Here is an 18,285-nt window from a genome sequence, read left to right as displayed (position 1 = left end):
GATGTTCTCCAGAATCAAGGACACAACCCAGGATGGGGTTTTAGGGCTGGAAGGTTCTCTAGAACCAGGGAAGCAGCCCAGGATGGGTTTTGGGGCTGGGATGTTCATCAGAGCCAGGATGGGTTTTTGGGGCTGGGATGTTCTCCAGAATCAGGAAGACAGCCCAGGATGGGGTTTTAGGGCTGGAAGGTTCTCTAGAACCAGGGAAGTAGTCAGGATGGGGTTTTAGGGCTGGGATGTTCTCCAGAACCAAGGATACAGCCCAGGATGGGGTTTTAGGGCTGGGATGGACTCCAGAGCCAGTCCAGGATGGGGTTTTAGGGGTGGGATCTTCTCCAGAACCAGGATGGGCTTTGGGGGTTGGAATGTTCTCCAGAACCAGGATGGGGTTTGGGGCTGGGATCTTCTCCAGAATCAGGGATACAGCCCAGGATGGGGTTTTAGAGCTGGGAGGTTCTCCAGAACCAGTCCAGGATGGTGTTTTAGGGTTGGGATCTTCTCTAGAGTCAGCCCAGGATGGGGTTTTAGGGCTGGGATGTGCTCCAGAACCAAGGATACAGCCCAGGATGGGGTTTTAGGGCTGGGAGGCTCCTAAAATCCAGGCAGGCACCAGGTTGGATGGTTTTTATTGGGTTTTTGTGGTGTTACAACCGTTTATGTGAGAAAGGGGACAGTAAGCAGGGAAAAAACGCCTTTGGGATATTTACAGTGCAGAAAAATCTCTCTGAAAATCCACCTCCCTGAGGTGCATTTTTGGTGTGTCCACCCCCCCCAAAAAGCACATGGGAATTCTGCTGTTGACTCCAAATGAGCTGGAGATGAGCTCCCAACAAAAATGAACTTTTAATTTTCCCCCAGGAATTGCCACTCTGGGTTCGTTATTTCTGTACAGGCTGATATCAAATAATCAAATAATTAGCAGGGATTTTTTTCATTTTTTCCCTGTTAATAACCGGGGTGAAGGGGCTGAGATTTCAGCAGGGTTGAGATTTTTTGCTTTTTATGAGGAAAAAAAAAAAAAGAGAAAATCTGCCCCAACCACCCCCTCCAAGCCTTCAAAGCTGCATTTTTAAAGCACCTTAGGGGACACCACTGGAGTATGGGGACCAAAGGAGACCTGGGGATATTTTTGCCTCATGGAGGTAAATTGGTGGAGCTGGGCTTGGTCCTCACTCGTCCCAGGATGTTCCTGGCTTGGAAGGAGGAGCAGGAAAAGCCTGGAAGGAGATCCCAGCATCGGAGCAATCCTACGGAAAAGGAGGAAAACCAACAGGAGGGGGGTTCACCCACAAAACCTGGCAGGACTCGAATCCCTCCCTCCAGCCCACTCTGATTGGTGCCCAATTACTGCTCAGGGTTAATTAGAGCTGATTAAACGCCCAGCAGAGCCCAGCTCCTGCTCCATCCCACCCTCCCCGCTGGGCTGGGCTCACCACCATGACCACACCTCGTCACCTGCAGGTGACACCGGGCTTTGTCCCCACCTTAGGAGGTGTCCCACGGGTGACATCACCCTGGTGTCCCTCACCTGCTCTCTCCACGTGCCAGGAGCAGCAGAGAGCCCTCAGTAGATGCAGGGTTTGGTGGGACCCCTCTCCTTGTTCATGGGCTCCGTGTCGGGCTCCGAGGGCCGTGGGATGGCTCTGTACTTGCTGCTCGGGGACCTCTGAGGGGACACACGAGCCTGTCAGCCCTTCCCGAGGTGGGGAAGGGTTGGGACCCCTCAGCCCGAGGTGCTGGAGGGGTCCAAACCCATCCAAACAGGGCTGCAGAGCTGGAGATGCCCCTGTAGGAAAGGGGGAAGGGGCACGGGAGCTCTGCAGGGAAAACCCCAAAAGAAGAGAGACCCCAACCCAGCCCGGGATGTGGGGTGGATGCTGCAGACCCCCAAACCCCCCAAAATACCCCAGAAGGCAGAGGGGGATGTGGTGACAGCAGGAACGACCTCCCCTCGTGGCTGCAGCATCCCCAGGGCTCAAATCCCAAATTTTGGGCGCCCCAACTGCCCCAGATGTGGGTGCCCATCCTGCCTCTCTGTCCCTGCAGTTCCTGGGGAAAAGTCTCTCTCCAGCTTCCCTGGAGCCCCTGCAGATCCTGGAGGGGCTGTGGGGTCTCAACATTCCCAACATTCCCAACATTCCCAGCCTGGATCCCTCAGGAAAGGTCTCCAGTCCCTTTATCACCTTTGTGGTCTCCTCTGGACTGGCTCCAACCATCCCAGGTCCCTTTCCCAGCCTCTTTTCCCCCTCCAGCCCCTGCTCTCACCTTGACAGGAACGAATTCCTGCTGGATCAGCTTCTTGAACTCGCTCCTGCTGAAGGTCTCCGATTTCCTGCCCTTCCTGGCGTTGCCCTGGGAGCTCTGCATCATGTCAGTGATGGCTTTGATGAGCCTGGACATGGCTCCAGTCCTGGAGAGGAGCAGAACCTGAGGCCACAGACGCTGTCAGGGTGGCAGAAAAATCCCCCCAAAGATCCCTCCCAAAAATCCCAAATATCCTTTAAATAATCCCAAATATCCCTTCCAAAGATCCCAAACACCCAATAATCCCAAATATCCATTCCAATAATCCCAAACATTCCTTCCAATGATCCCAAATATCCTTTCCAATGATCCCAAATATCCCTTCCAAAATCCCATATATCCCTTTCAATAATCCCAAATATCCCTTCCAATGATCCCAAATATCCCTTCCAAAAATCCCAAACATCCCACCTCAGCCTGCCTGCAATTGATTTCACCAGAGATGAAAAGAAACTTTCCTTTCCCAGCTTCTCTTAGGACTTTCCCCTCGATTCCCCTAATTTTTTTCCACTTTCCCTGCCTCAATTAGAGGGAAGATGCTCCCAGGCACTTGTGGGGTGAATGAATCAGCTCCTGCAGGTGCCCAAAGGATCTGATCCCATCCTGCCGCCGGCTAAAACCGGTTCTAAGGCAGCCCCACTAACACAAAAGCTCATTTCAAACACAAAAATTCATTTTAAAGGCAAAAAGAAGCCATGGAGCCTCACCTGGATCCGCACCGAGAGTGGCGGGAGAGGTTTGGAGAAGCCCCGGGCAGGATCAGGGTGGGAGGAGGAGGAGGAGGAGGAGGAGGAGGAGAAGGAGGAGAAGATTCCTTCTGGTCAGTCCTGTTCTCTGGCTGCCTCTTCCCAGGGAGCCTCCCTCATTCTCCTGCGCTCCCAGGATGTTTACGGCACACTTGGAGAGGTGGATGTAGGTCAGGGACAAAGCACCTCCTTGGGTGTCCAAAAAACGCCCTTCTCACAAAAAATTCTGCATTTCTCATCCCCTAAATGGAGTTTTTTCTCTACAACACAAGAGGTTTGTGGGTTCGGCAGTGGTGGCATGGTGGGGACACCTGGGGACACCTGGGGACCACTGTGGGGTCCTGCCCTGATGGGTCTGGGATCAGGATGGGATCCTGTCCTGATGGATCTGATGTCACCATGGGATCCTGTCCTGATGGGTCTGGGACCAGGCTCTGATCCTGTCCTGATGGATCTGGGATCACCATGGGATCCTGTCCCAATGGATCCAGGGTCAGGATGTGATCTTGTCCTGATGGATCTGGGACCAGGTTCAGGCTCTGATCCTTCCCTGATGGAACCAGGACCAGGCTCTCATCCTGCCCTGGTTGAACCGTTGTCAGGTTCTGATCCTGCTGCAATAGAGCCAGGACCAGGATCAGGTTTTGATGTTGCCCTGATGGATCTGAGATCAGAGACCAGGACCATCCTACCCCGATGGAGCCGTGCCCAGGACCAGACTTTGATCCTGCCCCAATGGAGCCAGGACCAGGCTCAGGTTCTGATCCTGCCCAGGACCAGGCTCTGATCCCTCCCCAGGACCCGGCAAAGGCTCAGGGGCTCAGCCGCTCCCAGCCCAGCTCCTTCTGCTCCCAGAGGAGCCATGAGGCTGCCAAAATCCCTCCCCATGCCCAGGGCGTGCCTCTCTCAGGCACCAAGATCTCCCGATACAAGCTGATCTCTCTCCCCATCTCCCCACGGCTGGGACAGGAGGAGCTGCAGAGCCACCCACGCCCCTCGGTGGGTTGGAAATGGGCTCAAGCCAAGGGCTGGAGCCAAATTTTCCTTCCCCAGCAGGATGAGGCAAGAGGCTGCAAGTCCCTGCAGGTCCCTGGATGCTTTTGGGGCAGCTGCAGCAGCTCTGGCTGCTCTCCCTCTTTGGGAACTCCCAGAGCTTTTGGGGGATTTTTTGGGATTCCCTTCAGGGCTGCATTTGGGGCATCGCTGTGGGGGTACCAGTTGTGGGTTTCTCTGGGTCTGGATTGAAGGCATTTGAGACAGTGATTTGTGTTTGGACTCAAGTGTTTATTATTGTGTTTATTATTTCTTATCAGTTAAACAATCTCAGTAATGTGAGTTTGGCAGTTTTTCATTAGGAGGCACAAAATGGCCAGCAATCTCTTGTTCCAAGGTTTTTTAAGACCAAACCATCCAATTAAGATCTGACACCCAAATTATTTCCCTTTTAACCCAATAACTGATCCCCAAGACCCCAAAATGAGGATTTTTTCCTTCCCCAATTACAAAATGCCACCCAAACCCAAGAAGAAGAAGGAAGAAGAAGCATGAAGAAGAAATCCAGGACAACACCCTGTGCCCTCCATCTTGCATACTAAAAGTCCCAAAACCTCAATTTCTCACTCGCTATAATGTCACATTTTTGTGGGTTCCAGTCTATTTTGAAGTTTAGGGAATTTTTCCATGGATGAGGGTCAAAGTCGGTGCTCCCCTGGTGGTGGCAGCTCAGGTAGGACCTGGTGGCCTCTGCAAGTGTCACATCCTGGCGATGTCACATCCCAGCAGGTGGCAGCAGGAGCCCGGGCTCACCTCTGAACGCCAGTCTTTCAGGGGATTACTAAAATTGTATCTTATTAGGGGATTATTAGTAAAAATAAACAAATAAATAAATAAATAAATATTATTTATAAATTGTATTATAATATATTATATTATATCATAATATCATATAATATCATATCTATAATATAATATATAATATAGTATATAGTATATAGTATATAGTATATAGTGTATAGTATATAGTATATAGTATATAGTATATAGTATATAGTATATTATAAATTATATAGTGCATAGCACATAGTATATAGCATATATTATATTGATATAATATGTTATAAATTAATTTAATATATCATATAGAATACATTAATCTAATATTGCATTATATTATATTTTAATATAATATACAATATATTAATATTGTATATTAAAATAATACGGTATATTAATATAATATAGTACATTATTATATACTATTATATTATACATAATATGATAATATTACATATAAAATATATAAGATAAAATAATGTATATAATGTAATATATTATATATTATCATAGAAATAATATCATTATTAGTATTTATTATTATTGTTGTTGTTGTTGTTGTTATTTCATTTTAAAATTAATTTTAAAAGTAAATTTTTAAAATAAACATTTTAAAAACACCTCATTTTTGGGGGGCACAGAGCTGAGGACTCCCTGCTCCTGCAGCAGCTTTGACCCGGTTAGGAGGAATTTGACATTTTGGATGTCAATACCGCCTCCAGAGGAAGCTGAAGCAACCTGAGGGCGAAGCAAACCAGGGGAAGTCTTGTGATAATTGTGTCTTGTGTTAATTAATTGTGTCTTGCTTCAGCTCTTTCTGCTTTGGGGAAGTTTCTGGAAGGTTCCTTTCCGGATCTGGGCAGTTTCAGGGTTTTGAGTCACCCTTGGGAAATCAGCTCTTGTGGTTTCTGCCCCAAAAAGGGTTTGAGAAACTCCCAGCCAGCTTTTCCCTCTGAAAAGCAGCTAATTATTAACTAATTAACCTTTTTGGGGTGTTCTGGCTGAGGGATTGGGGTTCTTTCACCTTCTTGTCCACAAATAAGTTTTTAAGCCCAAAACTTAAAGTGCCCACCACCATCTCTGGAGCAAAAATACCCCAAAAAGGGTTTTTTTCTGCAAATAGTATTGCTCATCCTTCCTCCCAGCTCCTGCCCACCACCAGAGCTCAGCCTCGGGACATCTGTGCAGAATTTCCAGGCCAAAAAAATGTGGGTTTTTTCCAGTTGGAAATGCAAAAATCTGTCAAACCTTGGGTGCAACCCCAACCTCTGTGAGCTGCCAGCAGTTGCTGGGGTGAATCCCAAATTTCCAGTCCCAAAGGTGAGAGAGGAGAGAAAAAAAACAGAAAAAACTACAGAGACAGCGGAGAGCTTCAGAAATCTTTATTTGGCAGCAAAACCACGACGCTGGGAGGAAGAGGAGGAGGAAGAGGAGGAGGAGAGGGAGGATTTTAAGGCAGGATTCAGCTCTGGAAGCTTCTCCAAGCTCCAGGATTTTGCTCAGAGGGGCTGCCTCAGTGGTGGTGCTGGTGCTGGTGCTGGTGCTGGTGCTGGTGGTCCTCCACCTCGTGCAGGTGCTCGTGGGTGGCACAGGTGACACGGGTGACCAGCAGCATCATCTCCCCGAAGTTGATCTGGGCGTCCTTGTTGACGTCCAGGTCCTTCATGATCTGGTCAATGGTGGCCTTGTTCTTCACGTGCTGTGAAGGAGAAGGAGGGGACAAAGTGAGGGCAAAATCTCCTTGTTTTATCCCTGGGTGGACAAAATTTCCCTTTGGCTTTAGGAAGGTGAGTTCCAAACAAAAAAATGGGGCTTTGGGGGGTGTTTGTGGTGTGGCTTCCAGGGGGAAAATGAGATTTTGGGCTGATTTTTGCAGAGAAAGGGATGAGGGTTCCTTCATGGAGAACATTTGGGACGGGGTGGTTGGACAGGAGAGTAGAGCAGGAAGGGGGTGAACCCAAACTCTGGGGACAATCCAACACCTCACCTTCAGGTAATTGGCCAGCTGCTTGTCAATCATCATCTTGAGCTCCTTCTTGGTCAGGGTGTCCCTGTCGCCCTCGCGGCGCGAGTACTGGTGGAAGACGTCGATGATGGCGTCCATAGCCTTCTCCAGCTCCGACAGCTGCTCCTGGCTCTGCTGGCCCTGCAGGAGAAATGGTCACTCAGAATGTCCAGGAGAATCTGGGACAACTGGGTTGGATCCAGGAGGATCTGGGATAACCAGGCTGGATCTAGGAAAATTTGGGATAACTGGGCTAGAACCAGGAGAATCTGGGGAGGAACATTCCTTTTTTGGAGCTGTTGGAGGCTGAAGGACCTCCTTGTCCAAGGAGTCTGAAGGAGAAAATCTGGGGAGGAACTGTTCAGTTTTGGAGCTGTTGGAGTTTTCTCCAAGGAGGGTGAAGGACCTGGCAGGCTCTGTGTTCCTACAGATGAGAGCTCAGAGATGATTTGGCTCCAAAATGGACCTGGTTTGAGGTTGGTTCTGCTGATAAACCAACCAGAGAAGGTGATAACACCCCAAAAATACAGAGCAGGTGACAACACCCCAAAACCCTCAGTGGGGACACAGAGAAGATGACAACACCCGAAAATCCTCTGTGGGGACACAGAGCAGGTGACCACACCCAAAACCCTCTGAAGGGACACAGAGAAGGTGGCAAAACCCCAAAAACCCTCAGTGGGGACACAGAGAAGGTGACAACACCTCAAAACCTTCTGTAGGGACACCAAACAGGTGATACCACCCCAAAACCTTCTGTAGGAACACAGAGCAAGTGTCAGCACCCCAAAACCCTCAGTGGGGACGCAGAGAAGGTGGCAACACCCCAAAACTTTCTGTAGGGACACCAAGCAGGTGACAACACCTCAAAACCCTCAGTGGGGACACAGAGAAGGTGACAACACCCCAAAAGCTTCTGTGGGGACACCGAGCAGGAGATCTGACGTCCAGGAGCCTCTTTGGTGGCCAGGAACCTCTTCCAGGAGCAAACCTCCCCTCACGGGTTCTGGAGATGGTTTTGCCCAGCCAGGACCCTCGGGTGGAGATGATGAGAAGCTCCCTGAGAATCCTCACACCTCGGATGACCTGGAAAAGAGCACGGACACCCCAAATGCCCCCCTGCACTTGCCTTGCTCATCTTGTCACCGCAGCGATGTCCCCTGGGGCGGGTGCGGGGCCAGTGTCACCTCAGTGTCTCTTATAGCCCAGCCATGAGGTGTCCTTGTTGTGAAATGTCCCCATCCCGTTCCTGGATGGCCCCACAAGGCCCCAGGGATTGCTCAAGGCTCGGGAAGTTCCCCAAAAGGGGCTCTGTGGCTTTTCCCGCAAGCTCGGGGTGTCACCAGCTCAGGTGGGGGTGGCACTGTCCCCTCACCTGCTGGGATTCATCACCAACTCTGGGAAAAAGTCCCTTCCTTTGTGGATTCTTCCACATTTGGGGTTCTTCCACCTTTGGGGTTTTTATCCATTTGGGGTTCTTCCACATCTGGGATTCTTCTACATCTGGGATTTTTCCACCTTTGGGATTTTTCAACATTTGGGATTCTTCCACATTTGGGACTCTTCAACATTTGGGATTCTTCCACATTTGGGATTCTTCCACATCTGAGACTTTTCCACTACTGGGGTTTTTTCCACATCTGGGATTTTTCCACATTTGGGATTTTTCCCACATTTTCCTCCTTTCCAGCTCTGTTGGCTGATGCCAGGGGGTGAAGATCGCACCCTTGCCCTGCTCATCCCCAAAACATCTCCATCCTTGGTCCATCCCAGTGTCCCAGGACTTGCCAAAACCATCCAAAATCACCGAGCCCGACATTTGACCCTTCACCAGAGCAGAACACCGGGTGCCACCCACTCCTGGCTGTGTCACACAGGGCACAGGTGGCACCAGGACCGTCCCCAGCCTGCGGCAACCATCTGTCCATGAAAGACGATCTGGGCATGTTCCCGGCCTGGCCCAGCTCCAGGAGCTCCATTCCATCTGTGCCAAGCGTGGTTTGTCCCCACCCCAGGTGTGCCCTGAGCTGCAGAGCCCAGGTGTGGCTCAAAGGTGAAGTTTTATTTTGCTTTTCAGGGCTCTGTCCCGGATTTTGTGGCTTTTTTTGTGGTGTTGTTGTTTCTTGGCCTGGCAGAGGCCCAGCACGGGCCTGGCAGATCCGAGCTGCCAAGCTGGGAGCAAAACGAGATTTTCCAGCATTTCCTCAATAAAATGAGCTGACTGCTGACTCAGCACACTCGTCTGGGGTTTGTTTGACCTGCCCAGCTCAGGTTGGTCTCGTCATGGTTGGTCTCAGGTTGGTCTTTGGTCTCCTGGTTTTGGAGGCCAAAACAAGGCCTAGGCCGAGTTCAGGAGCTCCTTTCAGCAGGAATTTCCTCCTGGAAATGGCAACCAAATCATGAAGGTTTGGAGTTGCTATCCCTGGAGGTGTCCAAGGAAGGACTGGACATTGGTCTGAGTGACCAGGTGGGGACAGATCACAGGTTGGACATTGGTAACCAGGTGGGGACAGGCCACAGGCTGGACATTGGATGTTGGTGACCAGGTAGGGACAAGTCAGAGGTTGGACATTGATCTGGGTGACCAGGTGGGGACAGGTTAGACATTGGTGACCAGGTGGGGACAGGTCACAAGCTGGACATTGGTGACCAGGTGGGGACAGGTCAAAGGCTGGACTCCATCTTGGAGGTCTTTCCCAAGTGAAAGAACCCCAGGATCCCATCCCCAGCCCCCAGCCCTGGCTGCTGGGGTGCTCTGCTTTCACAACAGGCAGGTTCTGCTGCAGAACAGGACATCTGGGGACATCAGGGACATTTCACAACAGGGGTGTCCGGAGGTGGCCTCGGTGTTGCAGAATTTTGGTGCAATTTCTGGAATTTGGTGCAATTTGACTCACTTTGGTCACTCTGGAGGTGCCAGGGGGACAAGGATGGGGGACAGGGGGTTCCAAGGTGGCCTGAGCCAGGTGTGAGCCCCAGATGTGAGTGATCAGTGGTCACTGAAGTGCCCAGGGACAAGGGGCAGTGCTGAGGGTCACAGGGATGGGTGCTAGCACCACTTTGGTGGCTCTGAGGTGTCCTTGCAGAAGAACCTCCCTGTCCAGCTGTCCCCAAGGTGCGGGCTTGGTCAGAGATCCACAAACTGAAGCAGAAACAGCCCAGGACCTGCTGGCAGGTGCCCAGGGACCCACAGGAACACCCTGAGTTTCAAAAAGTTGCAAAATTCTTTCAAAACTCACTTTTAGTGGCAGGAGAGTGGCTGGTGTGGGGAAAGGGAGCAGCAACTTTGTCCCATCGGGGTCCATATCCCAACACCCCAATATCCCAACTTCCCAAATCCCAAATTGTCATCAAGCAGAGCATTTCCAATGCCTGAGATGCAGGATTTGGGATTTGGGGTGTTTGGGTGTTGCCTCAGATCCAAGATTTGGGATTTTGGATGTTTTGGGATATGGAAGTGTCTGGACTCCACATCTCTCCCAGAATGGCAGAAAACCATCATTAATCCAAATATCACAATATTAAAAAATATTAAAGTCATCCTGAAATCCCAATATCCCAAACCACAGGATTTTGGGCACTGGGAACATTTTGCTTCATGAGGATTTTTTGGCAAAGCCATCGCTTCAGGTGACCCCACCCACCCCTCTCTGTCCCTCCTCCCACCCCTGCCATGGATGAGGAGACAAAAAAGGCTCAGGGAACTTCAAGTGCTGCACTTTATTGTGCCATGGGGCTGCTCCACGCAGGCAGGGAGCAGCCAGAACCCAACTCCCCAAGCTTCCCTCTCCCATTTTTCCATGCCAGGCTCAATCCTTGTCGGGCCCGCAGCGCTCAGAGCCGTGGCTGATGCGGTGGGCGTCGTCGGCCAGCTTGCTCAGCACGATGGTGAACTCCTCAAAACTCAGCTCCTTGTCCTTGTTCAGGTCGGTCTCCTGGAAGAGCTTCTCCAAGTAGCCAGCTCGGTTCCTGTCCTAAATTTGGGGACACGAGGAGGGGTCATGTCCCTGTCCAAACTCCACTTCCAGGATCCTTCCCTGCCCTGGGAAGGGTTTGGAAACTACAGGATGTCCCAACCCTCCTCTACCTCACCCTTAGCCCCAAATTAAACCCCAGAGGGGACAGGATTTTGTTCCAAAGTCCTGTGGTTGGGGACACAGTGGCTTTTAGGAGAAATCCATTGGATCATGCCAATTTTGGGAGAAATCCATTGGATCAGGCCAATGTGGGGAGAAATCCATTGGATCAAGCCAATTTTGGGAATCACTAACGATGAACTTGCACCACTTTCCAACTTCTTGAGAGGAGACTGCAACATTAGAACTTCTCCCAAAACTGATGAAAGAGGCAAAGATTTCGCAATTTATCTACCATTGAAAAGAGAATCTTTTGACTGGGCATTACGAAAACCAGAAAAACTACAAATTGCATCCCTGGACTGTTCAGGTGTGAATTTAATTCACTTTCCGGCACCACATATGTGGAATCTTTCGATTGGGCATTGCAAAAACCAGAAGAATTTCAAATTGCAATTCGGATTGTGTCTGATTCACTTTCCACCACCACAAACAGCTGAGGTGACCCCAAACTGGGTGTGACAGAAACCCTCCATCCCCCAGGAGCTCCTGAACCCCATCCCCATGGGTTTGTCCCCCAGGCACTCACGCAGGTCTGCAGGAAGGACGGCGCCTGCTCCTTCAGCAGCGTGGTGAAGTCGCTCATGCTCAGGAGGTCTATCTCACCCTGGCGGATGCTGTACTGGTGGAACAGGTCCACCACGGTCTGCAGGGCCTTCTCCAGGGTGCAATTCCCTGGGAACTGCTGGCTCCCGGCGTGGCTGTGGGTGCTGGTGGACATGGCTGAGCTCTGGAGGGATATGCAGGGGTTGGGGACAAAAATCAGCGGGATCTGCACCAGAGCCTGGGGGCACCTGAAGGTCCTTGGTGTGGAAGAGAAAATGAGGGGATTTGGGGATGGTGCTCCAGTTTGTCTTTGTCTCCAGGTGTGTTGGAAGCATCTTGTTCCAACACACCTGGGGACCTTTCTCAGGTGAGGGAAGCAGCGTCAGGCCAGTGGGGACGTTTAGGACACAGAATTAGTGGTGCCACCACCAAAATCCCAATCATTTGTCCTCATTTTCCAACCCAAACCAACCTCCTGCTCTACCCCGAGGAGAACCCATCACCCTGAGCTGGTGGATCCCAAACTGCTTCTCCCTCATCCTTTTCCCTGCAAGGACCATCCTTGTCCTACTCACCCTGGGTCTCCGAGGAGGATTTGGATCCGTCAGTGTGACCCAGGAGCCTGGAGCAGCCTTTTTATACCTGTCTGAGGTCCTGTTTCATCAGAGCTGGTGACACACCTGCCACAAGCATCGGCTTGAGTTCACATTTCCCGCACCTGGAAATTGCCAGGTGGGAACCCCTGAGCCCCTCCCGGCCTCATTCCTCCGCTTCAAGTTCCTGGTTGCACCCACCAGGCTTTGGAAATGTTGTCCTTGGCCCCTCCATCACCTCTGACAGGGCTCAGGGAGGGGAAAAACCCCAGCTTGGTCACACCTCCGTGTCGAGGGCAAGGCCTTTCGGGCAGAAGTTGCCAAAACTTGGGGAGTTTTGCAACATGGCGAAAAATTTGCACATTTTCCTTCTGCTGGGCTGTTGCACATGGAAACAGGGATGACTTTGTCCCCTGGGTGAGCTTTTAATGTGATTTCTGTTTTCTGCAACGCCAACTGGTTGGACGCTGCCCAGGACAAAGCAGCATCTGGTATTTATAACTTGTTTTCCAGAATATTTTCCATTGTTTTCTACTTGTACTCTGCTCTCATTCCAGAGATTTTCTGGAGGAAACTGGGCACAAAACCAGGAGAAAATCCAAGCTCGGGGTCTTTTCTGGCTGGTGCAGGAACTACTGAGTGTTTTGCAATTGTCACCTCTGTGTCACCCGTGTTAGGGACAAGGATGAGCAGGTTTAAAATCAGACAATGAGAAGGTTTAAAATTGGACCATGAGAAGATTTAAAATTGGACCATGAGAAGATTTAAAATTGGACCATGAGAAGGTTTAAAATCGGACAATGAGATTTAAATTTGGACCATGAGAAGGTTTCAAATCAGACAATGAGAAGATTTAAAATTAGACAATGAGAAGGTTTAAAAATCAGACAATTAGAAGATTTAAAATCAGACAATGAGAAGGTTTCAAATCAGACAATTAGAAGATTTAAAATTAGACAATGAGAAGTCTTCAAATCAGACAATGGGTAGGAGGAAGAGGGAAGGACCAGCCGAACCAGGGGTGCCCGTTCCTGTTTGAGGATGCTCCTGTGTCCCCGGGGTATTGCACGGAATTATTCCGGTATCCCTGACTCACTGCATTGTTCTTTTTGTTTCCCGGTCCCGCTCCTTGCAGGCTGGCACCCATCCCAAACTGGGATGTTAAATTGGACTGTCACCCAACCCAAATTGGAATGTCAACCATCCCAAACTGGGATCCCCAATTGGAGTGTCACCCACCCCAAACTGGAGTGTCACCCACCCCAAACTGCACCCTCGTCCCCCAGCTGTCAGGGAAATCCTCTGGTGCTCTCATGCACCTCCCACACTCGGCCCCTTTCCCAATTTTCCCACTTTTTCCCTAAAACCTGTGGGGGAGCAGCTGGCGATGCCCAGCCCTGCAAGGACAGCGGTGCCCAAGTGACACGGGGGTGGCAGTGAATGACATTTGCCTCAAGGGACGAGGGTGGCACCCCAAATTCAGAGCTGTCCTCTGTCACCAAGGTGCCACCCAAACCCCACAGGGACAGGCCCTGGTTTGGGCTGATGTTGGAGCCTCCTCAGCCCGGGGGTTCCTCACTCACTGTCCCCTCACTGACAGGTCCTGGATCTCTTGTCCCTCCTGTTTCAGCCCTCAGGCGCCCACGGTGGCTTTTAGGTGTGTGGTGACCTGGGGGATGTGTCCCAAAGCATGAAAGGTTTGACTGGTTCTGCAGAGTGGCAGCTCCCAGGATGGAGCCCCCAGAGCCCCTTGGTCTCATGCTTTGCTCTGCTGGGGCTGCTGGACTGTTTTGGGGTCACAAAAACATCTCGCACATGCGTGGGAGGTGGCACCCTTGGGATCTGGTGTCCCTGGGATGTGACACTCTTGCAATGTGGCACCCCCAGGATGTGGCACCCCCAGTTCCAGGGCTGGATCTTTGCAGAGACCTGAGGAAGGACCCCCTGAATTGTGTTTCACCTCTGGCACTTCCTAGAGCTTCACCCTCAGATCTGACACCCTCCAGGAGCCCACTCAGCCTGTGCTGCTCACTGAGGACCCCCCAAAACCTTGTCCTGACCCCCCCTCTGCCCAGAACAAGGATCCCCCCATGCCACTCTCCCTTTCCCGTTGCTTTTCCCATTCAATCTGGGTTTAATCACGGGCTGAGCCTCATCCCCTCCCCACAGACCCCAGGACACAGCACACGGATGGGTTTGGTGCTCAAAGGAAGGGATTTTATTTCAATGCCACCAAGCAGAAGCAGGTGACAAAGATTTGGTTCCAGACAAGAGGGATGCAGAGTCCCGTGTCTTGGCCACCATGGCAGACAGCTCCATTTCAGCGACGGTGGCTGTGCCCATGCCCATGGTCATGCCCGTGGTCGTGGCCATGCCCGTGGTCATGCCCATGGTCACCACCAGGCCCCTGGTGGGACCTGTTGTGGGCATCGATGGCCACGAGGCTCAGAGTGGTCAGGAACTCGGTGAACTTGAGGCGGCCATCGTGGTTGGCGTCAGCTTTGGTGAAGAGCTGCTTGATGTAGTTGTCCGTGGTCGTTTTGGGCTGTGGGGGGAGCAGAGTCAGTTTGGGGTCACTCACCCTCACCCAGCAAGGGCTGAACCCCAAAAAATCCTCCTTCGCTTTGGGAGGGTCCCAGGATAAAGTTCTGGAATGTTCTGCCCGGGGAGATGGTGGAATCACCATCCCTGGATGTGTCTAAACAAGCCTGGATGTGGCACTGGGTGCCAGGGTTGAGTTGAGGGGTTGGGGGTGGGTTGGACTCGATGATCTTGAATGTCTCCTCCAACCCAGTGATTCTGGAAATTCTGTAAACCCTCCCCATCCCCAAGGAAGTGCCCAAGGATGAGCTCTGAGCGCCCCAATCCAGTGGGAGGTGTCCCTGCCCAGCACCCCGGAATGAGAGGATCTCCCAGGCCCGTGCTCACCCATCCCATCTCATCCCATTGATCCCATCCCATCACATCGATCCCATCCCATTGATGCGATCCCATTCATTCCATCCCATTCCATCCCATCCCTTGGATCCCATCACATCACATTGATCCCATGCCATCCCATCCCATTGATCCCAGCCATCTCATCCCATCAATCCCATCCCATCAATCCCATCCCATCAATCCCATCCCATCGATCCCACCCCACTGATCCCACCCCGGGCTCTCACCGGCACCGTGTTCTTCAGGAAGGGCTCGGCTGTCTCCTTGAGCAGCTTGGAGAACTCCCCCAGGCTCAGGTAGTCGTCCACGGGGCGCCGCGCTGCGTACCGGTGGTAGACGTTGACGGCGCATTCCAGCGCCAGCTCCAGGTCAGTTTTCATCCTGCCGGGAAAGGGACAAAACGGCAAAACATCGAAGGGAACCCAAACCCGGGGACTCACCAGGAAGGATCTGCTCACCTCGGAGGAGGTCTGGGCTCTGCAGAGGGAGGAGAAGGAGGATTGGTGGTGCCAAGCTGGGGATGGCACCTTTTATACCCTCCCGGAGCTGCCAGGAGCTCCAGGAGTTGTGTAAGGCATGGAGCACGCCCAGGTGAGGATTTCGGGCTCCTCACCCCATCCAGGAACTGTTATCCAGGGAGGGGAAGCCCCAAACTCGTCAGGCAAAAACAAGGAAACGCCAAAAATTGCAACAGGGGTCAGCGATGGTGTGTTCTGGAACGTTCCACAAGTGTTTGATGGAGGAGGAACTTCCCTGGGTGGGGGTCTCCAGTGGGATGATGCTGGTTTTACCCAGGTGGTTTGTCACCGATGTTTTTGGTGAATTTGGCTGCTGGACAGGAGTTGGATTAAGCCCTTTTCTGACTCACAGATGGGGCAACTGAGAGGCGTTTGAAAAACTTTAATTTCATTCTGTCAGGCTTTGAAAATTCACTTCCCACTTCCCAATTCACATCCCGCCACTCCACGAGGACATTTCTCTGGATCCAGGGGACAATCCTGCTGGGTGGAACTCTACCAGGGACATTTCCCTGGATCCAGGGGGACAATCCTGCTGGGTGGAACTCTTCCAGCAGGTCCTGGGAGGTGGCACTTCCCAGCAGCTGGAATTGCTGCGTGAGGACAACCCAGGGCATTGGTTGAGTGATCCACTCCCAGCTCTCCACCAGATTTGGGGCCCTCCCAGGTAAGCCCCCAGAGTATTCCCGGTATTGCCAGTATTCCCAGTACTCCCAGTGTTCCCAGTATTCCCAGAATGAGCTGCAGAACCCCAAATGTCTGGAGGGGGGTGGTGAGGAGCCTCCACCCCGTGTGGTCACGGAGATTTTGGGAAGTGACGATGACAGCGGTGGTGAAACACCTCCCGCCAGGCTCCTCATCCCAGAAACTGCTGCCAGAAAAACCCAAAATTGCAAAAGAGGGAGACAAAGGGACGGGGTTTGGGATGGGGACGGGCACGTCCTCTACGGGAAGGGGACGCCCGTGGGCTGGGCAGAGGGACACGGGGACACACACGGGTGACACAGCAGGGACACGGGGACACGGCAGGGACACGGGTTCAGACAGGCCTGGGGATGGCAGAGGGTGTGGCTGGGCCATGGGGACAGGGACGAGGACAGGTGAGTGCCATGGGGACAGGTGAGTGCCATGGGGACAGGGACAAGGACAGGTGAGCGCCATGGGGACAGGGATGAGGACAGGTGAGTGCCATGGGGACAGGTGAGTGCCATGGGGACAGGGATGAGGACAGGTGAGTGCCAGGGGGAGAGGAAGGGACAAGGACAGGTGAGTGATTCAGGGTGGATCCCTGACATGGGGATGAATTTAGGATGGATTCCCATGAGGGGGATTGATCTAGGAGGGATCCCAGTGAGGGGGATGAATTCAGGGTGGATCCTTGACACGGGGATGGATTTAGGGTGGATTCCCATGAGGGTGATGGATTCGGGGTGGATCCCTGACAGGGGGGATGAATCCAGGTTGAATCCCTGTGGGCAGCATCATTCCACCTTCAGATAGCCACAGGTGAGCTCTGGGATTTTGGGATTCCCTCTCACCTGCCCGGGGGTGCAGAGGCAGTTCACCTCCATTCTCTGGGGGATGGCCACAGGTGAGGTTTGGGATTTTGGGGTCCCTCTCACCTGCCTGGGGGTTCAGCCCCATTCTCTGGAGGTTCACCGACTCTGACGGGATGGAGAAAATTTTTTTCCCCTAAATTTTAGAATCCCAGAGGTCGGAAAAGCTCCAAGATCACCACCCAGGTGTGCCCGACCCCCACCTGCCCACCCAGACCAACATCCAGGTGTTCCTCAGAGGCGGCCACTCCAACCCACCCTGGGCATCCCTTCCAATGCCTTTTCCAGGAGGAAATTCCAGCCCATGACCCCAGCCCGAGGCTGTTTCCTCTCCTCCTGCCCCTTTGTGGCATCACTGAAGGCGGTGGAGGGGGCGTGTGGCACATCTGGAAGGGGCGTGTGGCACATCTGGAAGGGGCACGGCCACATCTGGAAGGGGCACGGCCACATCTAGAGCAGCAGCGCGACCAAGGGAGGGGAAAGGGCACCGAGGGAGGAAGCGGGATGGGCTTGGCCCGGAGCACCGGGAAGCGGCGGCTCCGCACGGCCGCACCCCGGGCAGGAACGCGGCAGAAATCCGGGAGCACCGGGGATGGGGAGGCGACAATCGCGACATGCGCGGGGCGGTGGGTGAGGGACAGAGCCCGAACCGGCTCAATCCCAGCTCAGATCTGACACCGAACCGGCCCAATCCCAGCTCGGAGCTGTTCCCGCAGCCCTGCGGGACGGGAGCGGCTCCGGGAGGAGCGGCCGGGCCGGGCTGAGTCAGCCCCGATGCGGCTGCCGGGGAGCGGCCCCGGGGGGGTCCCCGACGGTTCGGGGGTGCAGGATCCAACCCGAGCAGAGCCAGAACCAGAACCAGAACCAGAACCAGAATCATAACCAGAACCAGAGCCAGAGCCAGAGTCAGAGTCAGAACCAACCTGGCATTGCTCCCAGCTTGCCCCAACTCAGGCAGAACCAGAACCAGAACCAGAACCAGAACCAGAACCAGAACCAGAACCAGAACCAGAACCAGAACCAGAACCAGAACCAGAACCAGAACCAGCCTGGGAACAGCCCCAGGGGTGTTCTCGAGGCCTCGGAGGTGCAGCATCAACTCTGGGCC

General features: G+C 52.7%; 3 protein-coding genes across 3 annotated transcripts; all 3 read right to left on the bottom strand.

Annotated features, from left to right (window-relative positions):
• Positions 1 to 6,250: 6,250 nt before the first annotated feature.
• Positions 6,251 to 8,150, bottom strand: LOC134429297 (protein MRP-126-like). The gene is made up of 3 exons (XM_063176426.1): positions 8,018 to 8,150; positions 6,871 to 7,029; positions 6,251 to 6,582 (listed from the first exon to the last, which is right to left on the bottom strand). The coding sequence occupies exons 1-3, from the start codon at positions 8,024 to 8,026 to the stop codon at positions 6,397 to 6,399; spliced, it is 354 nt and encodes a 117-aa protein (XP_063032496.1). The 5' UTR covers positions 8,027 to 8,150; the 3' UTR covers positions 6,251 to 6,396.
• Positions 8,151 to 10,590: 2,440 nt separating this feature from the next.
• LOC134429282 (protein S100-A7-like) lies at positions 10,591 to 12,347 on the bottom strand. The gene is made up of 3 exons (XM_063176411.1): positions 12,146 to 12,347; positions 11,554 to 11,754; positions 10,591 to 10,862 (listed from the first exon to the last, which is right to left on the bottom strand). Exons 2-3 carry the CDS (start codon positions 11,743 to 11,745, stop codon positions 10,698 to 10,700), a joined length of 357 nt encoding a protein of 118 aa, XP_063032481.1. The 5' UTR covers positions 11,746 to 11,754; positions 12,146 to 12,347; the 3' UTR covers positions 10,591 to 10,697.
• Positions 12,348 to 14,377: 2,030 nt separating this feature from the next.
• Positions 14,378 to 17,814, bottom strand: LOC134429201 (protein S100-A9-like). Its single transcript, XM_063176317.1, has 2 exons — positions 15,331 to 17,814; positions 14,378 to 14,708 (listed from the first exon to the last, which is right to left on the bottom strand). The coding sequence occupies exons 1-2, from the start codon at positions 15,481 to 15,483 to the stop codon at positions 14,484 to 14,486; spliced, it is 378 nt and encodes a 125-aa protein (XP_063032387.1). The 5' UTR covers positions 15,484 to 17,814; the 3' UTR covers positions 14,378 to 14,483.
• Positions 17,815 to 18,285: the final 471 nt, after the last annotated feature.

This window comes from Melospiza melodia, chromosome 25 (assembly GCF_035770615.1).
Source record: "Melospiza melodia melodia isolate bMelMel2 chromosome 25, bMelMel2.pri, whole genome shotgun sequence".
Classification (NCBI taxonomy): Eukaryota; Metazoa; Chordata; class Aves; order Passeriformes; family Passerellidae; genus Melospiza; species Melospiza melodia.
The sequence above is the reverse complement of the archived record's forward strand: the minus strand, read 5'-3'. Positions and strand labels throughout refer to the sequence as shown.